Below are 15,631 nucleotides of genomic sequence, written 5' to 3' on the forward strand. Positions count from 1 at the left end.
GGCACCGCCTTTGAAAAATTCAGGTATTTAATCAAATTTAGCTGGCAATGGAATCATCTTGAAAAAATGAAAAATCAGCTGGCAATGGAATTGATACTTGCCAAGGCAAATTGATATCCAGAGAAAGAATAGGAGCACCAAAAACTTATGGCACTATTGTCAGTGAGTGGGCTTAATTCAGCACAAATTCCACATGATTTAGGAAGGGTCTTCAGAGGAGTTTTAAGCTGAGAAGACATGCAGAAAATCCAGCACTAAAAACCCATCCATCACAGGCACAGGAATCATCTTTTCCCAAGTGACAGTGAAGTCTGGCCCCAGAACACATTTGCTCTGTGTGTTTTGGGGGTGAGGCAGCACCGAGGACTGAAAGGATGTTTAACATGACATCCTACAAACTGCACTTGGAAGCAGCCTAGTGACAGCTTGTGTTCTCACATTCCACATCAGGCACATCTCCACTTGGATTTATGGCATACTGAGCTCCACCAGCTCACTCCCTTGGATTTTATTCTACCTTTAATCTATTTTAAAATAAATTAATGTCTTTTTAATCTGTTGTACTTAAGCTCCAAGAGCCTTTACTGTAAATTAAACAGGCAGCTGCCCTTCATTAGATGCTTTCTAATTTTGGACCAGGGGAGAAAAAGCAATCCTCCCTCTTTTCTCACAAAACAAATCAAAATTCATTCCACTCCCTATCACAAGCATGAGGCCAAATCCGCTTTTATTTCAGATGAATGGGAAGCTGCTCTTATTGAAGAATGTGAATTTAAATTTATTTTGGACCGAGTAAGCCAGAACATTTCCTCTCCCTCTAATTGACCCGATTTTACCTTTCACTCAAGTTTCACACTGACTTCTGAGAAAACCACACGGAGTTTGACTTTATAACAATTGGGAAAAAAATGTTAAAAATGTTTTCTGTAATCCAGAACTTCCTCAAGTCAAAATACATGAAAATATAGAATGGCCCTAAGCCCTGTATAGACCAAACTGATTCAGAACTTCAACACATTTTCACAGTAAATAATTTATGGAAAAAATAAATTAAAATAACATACACCATGATAATTTGCTGATTAACAAATTATCCCAACAGAACAATGCCACAGCCATCAAAATTATTCCAGAACCTACCTGTGCATATTCTTTCTCAATTGCAGCTCTTTTCTGACTGAATGCTCTGAAAGAAGAGTGAAGAAATTCTATTAGAACATTAAGCAAAACACTTCAAATTCAATAATTTAGTCAAAATCCATTAACACAGAGAGCAAAACTCTACAAATTCAATAATTTACTTTAAAAGGAGCTTCCGCTAGGCAGTCTGCAGAGTGAAACAACAACAGAAAAGGGAAATGGTTTGACAAGTGCACATCAGTAGCCCAGCAACGACCTTGTGTGGACTTCACATATGTGATAGCTGAATTTCCAAGTTTTATTGGGCAAACTCAGTTCCCAGGACTATTCGGTTCCCAGGCATAAATAGCATTTTCTTCATGAAAAACTCATCAGCTTTCCAGTGGTACAGCCAAGGGAGGAATTTGGGAGCACACAACAGGATTTGGCTTTATGTATCTAGACAGACTTAATTAATTTTCTTCAGACTTATTTTGATTAGTTATTTTCTTTAAGTTATAGCACTAACTACTCAGCTTAAGACTACACTAGAGGCACCAAAAAAATCAAATTATATTTAAATTAGTTACACAGTAATTCTGGTGACATCCCAATAAAAACAAACCACACCTCAGGAACACCCTCTAATAAAGTTAACTCAATAAAAAGGAGCTCTGGACAGGCTCCTTTTATTCCTGTCTACTCCATTTCATCCATGAAGAGTTATCCACATGCCACAGGCTCAGCTTCCCCAACGAAATATAAAACAAAAGTTTAAATGCATCATGATTGCTGAAAATTCTTGCCAGACCAATGGCAGCCCAAAAGATCTGGCCACATTCCAGCTCCAACAGTTAAACTTCTCCAACCTCCCTGGTGTAGCCCAGGTGGGCTCCAAGGGCTGCGTGACTCCCATATGAAACACCTCGATAGGAACAGGTGAGGTTGGCCACAATGCCTGTGAATGAATTTCCTTTGTAAAGCAATCCAAATATTCCAGATAATATTATAACCACATTTAAGATCTCCTGTTCCAAAATCCAGTATCCCAGTCAGTTTAGCAAACACCTAGGAACCACAACTTTCCTCTGAAGAGACTCTATCAGAAGTATAAAGAGCTGCACAAATAACTCTAAGGAATAACTGAAATGTGTTATCAATATGGAAAAGGTAGAAGAAAACAAGCAGCAGTCTTTGGAACGTGAATCTGGGAATATTTTAGGCAAACTAAGTTATTTTCCAATGCTCAGCTAACTGCATTTCAAAGCATAGAATCAGGGCTGAGTTACACCAAACCTGGATGTGAAGTTGTGATGCTCACCTGAGCTTTTTTTCCCCACCCCATTCAAACCAAATTCCTCTTAAATTAATTGAAAAACGATGACTGTGACAAGCAGGAAGCCTGAGACATCCCCAAAAACTTTCTGCATTAGAAGTTTTGCACCAGAGAAGAAAAACAAAAACATCCAACCAGCCCTTGTGTAGGATTACAAAATAACATGGGAATCAGACTGACTCCCAAAACCAACTGAAATCTTGGAATTGGATCGACCACAAGCTCTGGCAGAAAGAGAATGGATTGCACAGCAGCACCTCCCTATGAAAAATATTTTAGTTTTAGATTTTGTTCTGTATTTTAAATGGGGAAATAGTTGGCAGGATGATGTACCCAATATTTAAATTTGTTTTGGTGAATGAAGAAATTGGCTAAGTACGGAAAGGCCGTCGGGATCAGCCGTCTGCATTCCTTGGAGCCGGTGCTCCCCGCGGCTTTGGGACTGTGCTTCCCTCCCTTGGTCCAACACAAAGCAGCTTTTAACCTTGGGACAGTTTATACAGCAATCCTTCTATGACAACTATGAATGTATTACAAAACATGGTGAAAGAGGAGGCTGAAGTCAGCACATTTCCCAGGAGAAAATTATTTTGAGCAGGGGAAAAGAGAAATCTGACTAATAAACGCATCATAGTTTCTTAACTTGGGCAGTGTGAAAACTTTGATATGTGTATCCAGATTTTAAGTGCACAGCTGGGACAGTCTTAACCTTACTGTCCTTCAGGATGGACTTTCAAATCCATTCATATAAGGAAACATTTGTTTCCATGAAGTAATAACATGTTCTCTAGCTACTGGTAACTTTTTAAGACATGAATTGATGAGTCTGCAAGAAAGCAGGAACATTATTTTGTGTTTTTTTAAACTAAGGAGCATTAATATCCACTTTTACATCTTTTTCTCAAAGTAGCCATTAACTAAATACAGGAAACACCAGAATTGCATTCCCCAGAAAGCCATCTTAGTTTGCAGACAGTAATTCCTAAATATCTTCTTTATCCTGACAACATTAATGCAATACATTTATTCCCTTCTCCCCATTTTTGCTCAGGCTCTGTGAGACCAGGGAATTCTAAGAGAGCAGGAGAAAGAAAACTTCTCTTCCTGCCATCCCCACTTTGCTAATGCCACTTTTTCTAGTGCTGAGCCCTCACTGCAAATTCCCACCCCCAAATTTCAACCACTGGCATGTATTCCCAGCACTGATATCCCATTAAAGGTAACAGATGCTATGAAATATAGAGGTATCTTTTTATATTCCCATTGTAAAAGAGCATAACAATGTGAATTAAGGACTCAGGTCAGTGGAGAATCACATTTCATTAAGTTTTCCTACAGGGAAACAGGAGAAACAGATGGGCTTAATTATTTCATGGATGTCCACTTGGGCTGGAAATGTGTAAAGCTCACACCTTCATGAAAAATCAATATAAGAACATTAAAATGTACATTAGTGTTTTATAAGACAATGCCACGTCTGCCAATATTTTGCAGTTGTACAAATCTGAAGATCAAAGTCACAGCTTGCACAGAAGAAAGGTAAACCCAGTGACACCCTGAAAACCAGAAAGTGAATTAGTCACTGTATAAAAATTTAATTCCATGCAGAGCTATGCAAAAACGTAAACACACACTTCATGTTCAGGGCTCTTGAATAAAAGAAGAGGCTAAATTTGCACCAGTGAATGCATTTCTATTCTAAGGCTGAGAAATTCAACAATGAACCAGGCAAGGCCTGAGTCCCATTTGGAACTATTTCTCATGCAAGATGATGATAATGATCAAAAACCCGAAGTATTAACTGGAAAATTCATACAGCTTACCTGACAACAGCAGTTTGTGTTTGTGGGTTTTTTTGGCTATCAACATTCAGACAAATTGTTTTGACTATTTAATGAAATTTTACAATCCTTACAATTAACACAAAGCCTCAGAAAACAGATGAATTAGTATCACACTCCAAACATCCAAAAACATTAGGCTAAAGAAACAGGCCTTTTGATTGACCTTGACCTGAAATTAATTCACCCCATCAAAAGTTGCTGAAGTAAATCTCCCTAAGAATTGCAGAGCACTTTGCAGCTGGGTTAAACCTGACTCAATCCACTAACACCTGAGCAGATGAATCAGTGAATTTTGAAATACCCGAAAATTTCCAGCTTCCCAGAAAGTAGATCAAGGATAATTCCTGACAGCTAGAACACATGTCAGTGGAAAATTATGACATTACAACTTGTGCTTATAATGTACACTGAGAGCACACACACATTCAATGTGCAATCATGTTCAAAATAATACTATCCTGCTCTTTTTTTTTGTAAACACTCACTCCAAAATTTTCCTTTAAAAACATGAGAAGGGAGAAGAGAAGAAGCTGGTTTGGCCCAGTGACAAAAAACACTCTATCAGCCTTAATCAACCCCAAATATTGTTGAATTTATTTGTATTTATTCTTTCTTGAGCTCCTTTTAAACCATCACAGACTTTAAATGATTTTGAATGATTTTTAGTAAGGCAGAGAGAATAAATAAGCATATTGCATTACGGCTGGGAAGATAAAGATGATATTTATGAATTACTGTCCACAAATCACTCCTTACCAATCTCTTTAGCAGTGAAGACATGCAGTGAAGTGCTTCTGTCCAGGATGGCATTGAAATTCCAGCCTGGAGTCCCAGCCTGACCTGCTGGAATGCCTCTAAACTTGGCATTTGCCTTTGTTGACCTTCCAGAGTCTTCCTGACAGCTCCTGTCACCCTGGACACAGCCCTGCCTCCAGCCTATCAGTGTTCTCCCCCAATTTAACAGGCTCCTTCAGCTTGCCAAAAGCTCCATCCCACCACCCAGGCTGTGACTGAAGTCATGGAGCAGCACTGGTCCATTGACCTCTGAAAGATCCCAGCTGCACTTGGCACTGCACCCCAACACTTAGACTTGGGAAGCCTAGCCAATTTTCCACCCAGCTATCAGTCCATGTGTTCCTAGCATGGCTGAAAAGGTGCTACAGGACTGTGTCAAAGGTCTCACTGAGCAACACATGCACTGCCAGCTTTCCTTAAATGCAGTCAAGCACCTTTTGCCCTTGGGAGCCATGCTGGCTGCTCCAAATCACCTTCATGCCCTTTCAAGGAATAGAAGAGAAGCCTCAAAAATGGTTTCAAGGAGGTTTTGAGGTGTAATTTTCCCATGAATTAAGGTAAAGATGAGCAGCTGCTGTTCCCCAGCAGCTGTGGTCTTTGAAAAAGTGTCCAGCACCTGCCTTTCTGCAGTCATCAGGAAGCTCTCCCGACTGCCAAGACCTTTCCAAGGTGACAGGGAACTGTCCCACTGCACCTCTGGAGTCCCAGTAAGCTCCAAGTCCTGCAGTTCCATTGGACAGGCCACAGCTCACAGTGCTGGGCTTGGCTGGGATGGAGTTAATTTTCTGCACAGTAGCTGGGATGGGGCTGTGCCTGGGATTTGTGCTGAGAACACAAAGTTCCGCACACAGATAACTCAGGGATGTTCCCGTTACTGCTGAGCACTGCTTGCACAGCTCAAAGCCTTTCCTGCTCCTCACACCACAGAATGGGCTGGGCTAGGAAGGACCTTAATAATCATCTTGTTCCAGCCCCTGCCATGGGCAGAGACACCTTCCGCTATCCCAGGTTTTTCCAAGCCCAGTCCAGCCTGGCCTTGGACACTTCCAGGGATCCAGGGGCAGCCACAGCTGCTCTGGGCAAACTCTTCACATTAGAGTGTAAGAAACTGGGAGGGGACCCAGTCAGGACAGCTGACCCCAAGTGACCCCAGACCACACAGCATTGTGCTCAACAATAAAAGCTGGGGAAAGAAGAAGGAAGAAGGGATGTTCAAAATGATGGCATTTATCTTGCCAAGTCATAGATTCATTAATGATGGAAAAAAACCTCAAGGGATCATCGAGTCCAAGCTGTGCCCAATCCTCACCCTGTCCCCAGCGCAGAGCACTGAGTGCCACCTCCACTCCTTCCTTGGACACCTCCAAGGATGGGGACTTGAAACCTCCCTAGGCAGCCCCTGCCAATGCTTGACAATCATCTCCATGAAGAAATTCCTGCTGATGTCCAACCTGAGCCTCCCCTGGCTCAGCCTGAGGCCATTCCCTCTCCTCCTGTCTCTGTTCCCTGGGAGCAGAGTCTGACCCCCCTGGATGTCCCCTCCTGGCAGGGAATTGTGCAGAAAATTCCCCCTGAGCCTCCTTTTCTCCAGGCCGAGCCCCTTTCCCAGCTCCCTCAGCCCCTCCTGGGGCTCCAGCCCCTTCCCCAGACCACGACACTGAATTAAAACATCCTTTGGAATGCCAGCTTCCATTACAGAATCCAAAGGGGAGCAGTCCTGAAATACTTGGGAGGAGGGAATGGGCCAAAATGTTTTGTCCCCCCTTGAAGGAAAACAGGTTTTCTTAAGGAATGACAGCATCCTTGTTTGGTTTAATTCAGTACTTTTATGTGGATGCCTTCTCCCACTTCTCCCCAGCAACATGAAAAATGCACTATAATGAATCAATACAGTGCAACTAAACAACTGCTGTTATCTGGTTTTTAATTTAAGGACAGGTGTGTCACTGTCAAACAAAGGCAAAACTGAATCCCAAATACTCCAGCCAACATAAATCATCCCCGTGGCTCTGTTCAGGGCAAGGGTTAGCAATAAATGCTGAGATAAGATAACACAGCAGCAGCTGCATGGCTAATGAGGGACTCCAGGAACACCCATGTATGCAGGGACACACTGCATTAATATTCCCTCCCCATGTCCAGCAGAGACAAAGACAACATACCTGGAGCAATAATGAATCTACAGGAATTATTCAGCATGACAAGACTCTCAAACACCGCATGCAATAAGCTCCTCTTCGTGGTTTTTCTCTTTACTAAACAGAATTATCACTACAGAAATGTTTTAGAAGATTTGCATAAAATTCTGAGTGTCTGAAGGGTAAATTATTTCTCAGAACACCACTGTTTCTGAAGTTATCTGTACACAGGCTGCAGAAATCATGGCAGTGCAACTACCAGGTTATTAAAGATTGGAATATACTTCACAGAATCTTAGTGGTTATGGTCAGAGAGGACTTTATAGAACATCCCATTCCCCACCCCCTGCCATGGGCATGGACACCTTCCACAATGCCAGGTTGCTCCAAGCCCCAGTGTCCAACCTGGACTCTTCCAGGGATCCAGAGACAGCCACAGCTTCTCTGGGAAACAGTGCCAAGGCCTCCCCACCCTCACAGGGAAGAAATTCTTCTTAATACCCTTCCTGCTAATATGTAATCTAAACCTACTCTCTTTTTAGTCCAAATCCATTCCCCTTGTCCACCTTGTCACAAAGTACCCAAGACTCCAAATTCAGATTTTTGTAGACTGACTTTCCCTTTTCCCAGCAAAACTCCTCCAACACTGATCGCTGAACACCACTAATAATATTTATAATTTATATATGAAAAATTTCACCCCAGACAAAGCGTGGCAAGTGAAGTTTCACCTTAATTACATCATGTAAAAAAATTAACTCCTTGATTGCAGTACTCTCTGTACTGTCAGACCACCACAAAATCATCAGCAAAGACACCTCACCAGGGAATCCAGATGCCTCCAATCACTTTCTGGCTAACTGTATTGAATTTCAACATCCCCAAATTTCAGTAAAACCAGTTCTGACTCTAAGGGTTGATCTCATGCCTTTGCTCTTGCAAAAAGACAACTGAAGAAATTAATAAATTGTAAGCAAGGAGAAAATCGCTTGCATTTCATTTAAGACCAGTGTCTCCACTTGCACAGAATATTTTAGGTTCCTTTTCAGCCACTTCAAGAAAAAAATCACCAGAGGTCAAATTACAGCAAATCACAACCTTTACGTGTGGTTTTAAAAATAACAAACTCTTTTGTTCAATGGTTTTATATCATCTGAATGAAACAGATCCCTTCCTAGAAAGATGACTGTTTTATATGCATGCTGTCACCTGCCAGGTTTATGTTATTGCTTAGAAATAGGCAGTTCAGCAGCATTTTTATCAAGGAGCAAAAGTTCCATGTCAGGTTTGAATAATATCAGCACTGCCACTATTGCCTTTCCTGCAGTAGATTTTGCACCACCTATTAAATAAACTCCACAAGAAGTTACTGTACCTAACGGTGTTTAACAGCACTGTTCAAACACCGTTTTGCTGCTTGGATTTTGGCTTTATTTGCCTGGTCTCCAGTTAAACTTGCTCTCCCACATTACATCACATCCATGCCCTTCAGCACAGACACACGTACACACATGGAATTCTTCCCCCAGCTCTTGTAGAAATACGTTCATCAGCATCAGAGCATTACCTCGGCTCTTCTTCCCACATTACATGCTAAGGTTTTCCTAGACATCAGGAAAGGGAAAGATTTCCCCAGAAAAGGCTGAGTGGGGGAAATAAAACTGCTGAGTACTGCAGACCCTTCCCTAGAGCCCATCACTAGGCTGCCTCAGAAAATGTCTTGCTGCTCCCATTCCTGGAGCATCCCTCCATGCACTCTTCACGTCCCTGACCAGCTGCAGGTGTCACTGATGCTGTCCTTGAGCAGCCAAGCAAAGCTTTCATACTCCTCCCTCACAGCCCACTGTCACATGCTCTCCCTGCTCAGCCATGAGGGGCTTCTGCTGAAATTCCTGACCTTCCCACACAACGGGATGGGCTGCTCCTTAGCTCTCTGGACGTCTCCCTTAGGAAAACTAAGCTGAACCCATCACTCCTGGCTGTTTCTCAGGAGACTCTGCCCACCAGCTGCGTGAAGGAGCTGAATTCTGCTCTCATGACGGTGCATCTCCAGGTCCTGAAGGCAATCTGTGGTCACAGAAGCCCAAGCCACCACCAGTCTGGACAGGATTCCGAACACCAGCCTCCCCTCCCACGGCAAGTGCGGGCAATGAGCAGTTCTCACACCACAAACATCCCAACGCGGTGCGAACGTGGCCTCCAGGCCAAGATTTTTAACAAGAACGTTGCTGGGCAGGCCAAGGTCCCACCAGCTGTGAAAGCACATGAGGCAGCAGAACAAACTCAAAACCACCCTGGTGAGGTCACCCACAGCCTAAACTTTTGTCCACAAAGAAGTTCTCTGACCCAGCATGAGAAACCAGTGACATTTCCTGCATGTGGATTCACTTGAGGTCTGCCTGATCTCAGCAGATGTGTGAAGGGCATCTTTACAACTCGTGAAGCACAAATATTTGTAACATCAGGAAACTCTTGGCTTGCTGAGTCAAGGAATTCAGCTCTCCTTCCTGCAGCTCGCTGGCAAGCCCTGACTTTCTGCTTACCTCAGTGCACTGCTCAAGTTCTCTGGCAAGCACAAAAGAAATAAAAGTGGCCTTTTTTAAAACCTGACTTTAATGTACATACACTGTACTGTCTCCTCTTTAGTCTTAAAATAGCTCTTCCGAACAGAGCTTCATAAATTCCTGCAGAAAGGGAGTAACTGGCAGTTCAAACATCCTGTACCACAGCAGAGCTCTTCTCTCCTCTACAAATTCCTTTCTACAACGCATCTCACGATTTTCTAACAGTTTTTCCCCGAGCAAACAGGAGCTACAATATCCGCCCCATCCCTTTAGAAGCCAAGCACACAGTAATCCCTTGTTGATTCAGCTACTACAGAACATTTTACTACCCTGAGGAGCCCTGCTCCCTCCTTCCGCTACACAGAGGATTTACAGTAACTCACAACTGCACTGGATTCTCTATCTCTGCCCTGCAATTAGAAGCCTGCTCATCTCACACCTCAAATTAATCAGCTCCGACAGCTTTGCTACCATTTGTCCTTTGGAATGTTTACCCTTTAAATCTTCACTTATCCTCAACTAAGATAGAAGTACACGGAAGGAAAATTCGCCTGAAAGTAAACAGAGGTATTAAAGCTGAAAATATTTCAACCAATATTTCAATGCATCAGGATATAGCAAGCTATATAACCAAGGAATCAAAGCTGGGCATAATATCTTTGTGACAAAAGCAATCTCCTGCCTGTGCTGCCAGCATCCAACTACACTTGTTTTTACTCCAGTTTTCACACACAATTTTCAGTATCGGGATCATCCTCCTGCTATCCCCTCAAGCAACTGCAGGCACAACTGTTCTAGCCCCACTCAACTCAAAGGAGTAATAACTCTGCCTTCCATGCCCACAGAGAGCAGATACATGAGCTCCTGCTTTGAAAAACAAAAGCCAGAAAGTCTTAACTTTGAACGTCTTGACTTCACAAGTTCTCACGCACAGAATGGTTCAGGTGGGAAAAGACCTTGATGATCATCATGAGCAAACACGAATGATTTCCCACTGCTACAAAATGTCCCTTCCAAAAAAACCCATTTGGATTTCCAAGAGAGTGTTGCTTACTCACAGTACTTTAACTGATGCTCTTCAAACCTGAAACTTCCCCACACGCAGAGTTATAAAGGCACGGTTTTTAGCAGGACATTTAGAGGTCAATCACAACTGGCACAAGCCAGTTTTAATTGCTCTTTACAACATACAGGACATATCAGAACATACGTAACATATCTTGGCAATGTTTATAACTGAAGCTTTTTCATGCTAAAATTTGATTTAAACAAAAAATATTGACACACATGAAAAACGCTTGGTGTGAAAGTACCCACAAGCAAACTGGGCCTTAAACAGGAGATAGCTGCGATTTTTATCAGCACAAGCTCCCAATTAATGAGAGTAACGAGAATTCTCCTTTATAAATCTATCAAAACCAACAAAGCAGCTTTTCCCCAAATGCATTTTTGGGCTATGATTTTATTCATCATTTTAAATGTTCTAATCCACACAACCTATGATAAACCATGAAATATCTTTTACCTCGTGCCTGAACAGTGCCCCTGTAGCAATGCTAAGAGAAAAAAAATTCCAGACAACATTCACTAGAGAGCAATGTACTCCCCATAAATCACATTACTGTACAGTTTGGGATTAGGATGAGTTGCCACTAGCAACAGACCCAAAAAAAAAAAAATCAATTCTGTCACTATATATAGAGAATTCTTGCAACCTCAAACCTAGCCAATGTTTTCAGCAATTTGTCTCAGAGAAGTATTAGCAGTGCAGCATGTGATCAGAGGAACATGACACCCAGACACAAAACAATGCTAAAACAATAGTTTTTCCTTCAGTAGAATAAAAAAAAGAAAACAAAAAAGAACCGCCAGAAAGCTGCTGGTGAGTGTGAGCATTTCATTCACCCTTTTCAAAATAAAAGCGTGCCCTCTTTATAGCATTAACATTCACAACAAATACAAGGATTGGTTTCAGAGCTTAAGCGTATTTAAAATGATCACTAATGAGTTTTTGTTTTAAAATGGGAAACTAAGCAAACATTAGGGGGAGATACCATTTAGACAAATACAAGGGTACATTTCTATAGCTTCCCCAAACCTGATTCATCATATCCAAGGCATTTCCCTTTCAGAAAAAAAAAAGAAAAGCAGCCTAGGATGTTGTAAATCAGACTGTCTACCAGGAGCTTTTAGAAAACAGGAATATGAGGAGTTTCTTTGATCCCCATTTGCTTAACAGCAAGAAGCCAAGACACATTTCATCATTCATGCTTCTTATTTCATCCTGGATCTGCAAAAGGTTTTGTACTAGGCAACAACCACCTTGGAGCTCTTACTTTACTCATCTGTCACATTTTAGGAATCTTGACAGTGCCACCCAGGTTTATTACAAAGACTTCTCTCCTTTCTTTTCCTACAGTCTTAATACAAGTGCTTCAATTTTAAATGATGCCCTTCACGAGGTTTCATTGTCACTAATACTGATGTAAGTCAAATTCTGTATTTTAATGGATTCTACAGGTTGTAATAATTGCTATAATGGGTTTTTTCCTCAAAGGACAATCACCCTGTTTTAGAAGAGTACAGTAGATGTAGTAGATGTACAGTTATTTTTTAAGTCAGTAAAAGGTAACAGCTCACTGAAAACATGTGGCACAATTTCTAAAATCTATCTGTAGATATATGTCAGAATCACAGAATCATTTAGGTTGGAAAAGACCTCTGAGATCATCGAGTCCAAGTTTTGACTGATCACTACCTTGGCACCACCAAGTGCCATGTCCAGTCATTCCCTGAACACAAATATTCCTTATAAACTTTTTCCCAAAGGGAGACATTTCAGTTTATTGCCAACAAAAAAAAAGGATATGGAAAAGATATCTGAAAGTGGTCAAGTCATCCTGTGTTCTTGCGACTGACAAGAATACTGATCTTGCTTACTACCTGCAGCACCATCACCTGCTTCAAGCACATATGGAGTATAATACAGATAAAACCATTTTTCCTGAGTTCCAGTAAAACCAGAACAGGGCTGTTATTAAAGGTTTGTTATAGAGTCACAGACTCGCAGTGTGGTTAGGGTGGGAAGGGACTTGAAAGCTCAGTAGTCCCACCCCATGCCATGGGCAGGGACACCTTCCACTATCCCAGGTTGTTCCAAGCCCTGTCCCACTTGGCCTTGGACACTTCCAGGGATCCAGGGGCAGCCACAGCTTCTCTGGGCACCCTGTGCCAGGGCCTCACCACCCTCACAGAGAAGAACTTGCCTCCCAAAACCCAACCAGCCCTGCTCTTTAGCAGTCTGAAGTCATGCCCCTCGTCCTGGCATTCCATGCCCTTGTCTCAAGTCTCTCTCCATCTTTCTTAGGGGCTCATTTCAAGTCCTGGAAGGGGCAATTAGGTCACATCAAGGCTTCTCTTTTCCAGGCTGAACAATCCCAACTCTCCCAGCCTTTCCTGTCGGCTGCCTCTGGGCTGCCAGTTCAGCAGCACAGCTGGGTGCAGAGAAGGCAAAAGGCATTTCAAACATCCAGCGAGCTGTGTCAACAAAAGGGCCCAGCCCTCCTCTAGCACAGTATTGAGCTAACCTGCTAAATTTAGAACCAAAAAAAATCTCAACTACGACGGACAAACTCCTCCAGCAGAGAGATCCGTTTGCTCCCTGAGAGTAAAGAAATGTTTGGATGCGTGGAGAGATGAGGTCTTGGTTCTGAACTGGACAACAGCTCTGCACTGCACCTCCACCAGAAGGACTTGGCAGGCAGTGAGCAGAGAACATCAAAGCACCCCCACCAACTCAAAGGAACTTCTCAGGGCAGATCAAAGCTCGAGGCACTTCATAACCCGGGCCTGGGGTGTTCCAAACACCACCCCAAACTCGGCAACAAAGAGCGCTGTGACGGCCGCATTCCTGAGGCACAGCAGAGCCCCGCAGGAACAGCAAACCTTGGCTGCAGGACACACAAGTCACAAGTCCAAGTCTCCCCAGGAAATCAGGAATAATAACACGGCCACGCTCGGTTTCAGGGAAAAGAAACGTACCTTCGCTCCTCTTTGCTAGGATGAAGAGAGCAGCCTCTTACTGAAAGAAGAGGGAGCACACAGGAAGCACGTGCAGACAAGGAATTAAAGGACATTTTTATCAGTGGCACGTTAGAGGATGATCAAAGTCTTTATGCAGGTTTTTTAAACTCTTTTTTGAGTACCAAAAATGCCCAACAGACAAACAGAGGATTCCACTCCTCTGGCATTAGGGATCAAGTTCAGCCACGTTTCGCCAACAAGAGGCAGACTGCAACACCAACTTCAACCACTGTCTGGATACTACAATCAAAATTCTGCATGTTTCCAAATGAAAAACTCTTCTAATCACAAAGATTACGTTCACCTCCTCAGCAGAAAAGCCTAAGCTTCAAATGCTTAGAAAAGCTAGAATATAGGGCCTCCTTTGTTTTCTACGCAGCTGATTAGCTCATAGCAATTAACTACAATCTGCTTTCACATCAATTAATACAAATATGGATGAACAATGTCTAGAAAAAAGTTTGTTTGCATTTTTAGCCTAAAATGAAGAGAATGCACATCACTCACAAGCTCTGCGTAAATTCAGCCAAATCAGAAGGTTTTAGGCAGATGCTCTCCTGAAAGCCTGGACATCACAGGAGGAAAAAAATGAGATTCCCAAAGGGAACTAGAGCAGTTCCCAAGCTTTCCCAAGTCCTCCCAAGTCTGCCACTATTTATAGTGATTCGAGAGACTCAACACCTCCCACACTGTTACAATTCTGAGCTTTTGCTTTGATTTGAAACACACAGAAAAGAGCTAAGAAGGAGGTACAAACCAGTCTTCCTGCAACTGCAGAAATTACTTTTCTCTCATCTCTTTTCTATTACTGGGTGGAAATGTGGGATACAAGGAACAGCTACAACTCCCACGAACAATCCCAAAGACACTAGTTGTACAAGTACCCCAAAAATACTAACGTTTCCTACACAGAGAACTGATGTTCTCTCAACTGCAAAGACGAGACTGCTCAGAGATCCAGAGGAAATCAAATCATGAGCCTTGAATCTTTTGCTTCCAAATTCCCACATTTTAGAAAGAGAGCATCAGTATCAGGAACAACCCCCCCAAGAGACGCGTAGAGTCCCCATTGTGGAGGTTTTCAAGATACAGATGTAACTTCATCCAGGTTCCCTTCGCCTTGTAGGGTTGGATGAGAGGGTCTTTCGAGGTGTGCCCTGGAGGCAAATCTACTTTTAAAGAGCATCCTGGTATTGTTGGTGCAGTGAAGCACCTTAAGTTTACCACTGTAAGCCAACGCCGCAGGAGCTGGTTCAATAAAGTTATTGAAATACAAAGGTTTGGGCTTTGCTGTGACTCGTGACAAAAAAACCCAAAACACCCTTGTGATGGTCCTCTCTTAATCTCACCAAATCACACAACCATGGAATGGTTATGGCTAGAAGTGACCTCTGGAGACTCCCCCAGACCAACTCCCCAGCCAAAGCAGGTTCACCCAAAGCAGTTTTGAATAAGTCCAGAGAAGGAGATCGCAGAAACTCTCTGAGCAGCCTCGTCCATATGCTCTGTCACCTCACAGTAGGTTTTTTTCCTCATATTCAAGGGGAACTTCCCGCATTCCAGTTTGTGCCCATTTCCCCTTGTCCTGTCACTGGAAAGAGTCTGGCCCCATCCTCTTGGCACCTGGCCTGCAAATATTTGTATGCATTGGTAAGATCCTCTCTCAGTTGTCTGTTCTCGAGGCTGAACAGCCCAGTTCCATCAACCTTTCCCCATAAGCGAGGTGCTCCCATCCTGCTGGATCCTCTCCAG

General features: G+C 42.8%; 1 protein-coding gene across 4 annotated transcripts in view; it reads right to left on the reverse strand.

The window, feature by feature from the left end:
* The window catches only part of FCHSD2 (FCH and double SH3 domains 2), a 119,837-nt gene that overhangs the window by 92,296 nt on the left and 11,910 nt on the right, over positions 1-15,631 (reverse strand). For all 4 annotated transcript variants that reach the window (XM_058856258.1, XM_058856265.1, XM_058856241.1 and 1 more), the window contains exon 3: positions 1,141-1,186. In XM_058856258.1, coding sequence (XP_058712241.1) covers positions 1,141-1,186 — 46 coding nt within the window. The remainder of the gene's footprint in view (positions 1-1,140; positions 1,187-15,631) is intronic.

The sequence above is a fragment of the Poecile atricapillus genome, chromosome 1 (assembly GCF_030490865.1).
Source record: "Poecile atricapillus isolate bPoeAtr1 chromosome 1, bPoeAtr1.hap1, whole genome shotgun sequence".
Lineage (NCBI taxonomy): Eukaryota > Metazoa > Chordata > Aves > Passeriformes > Paridae > Poecile > Poecile atricapillus.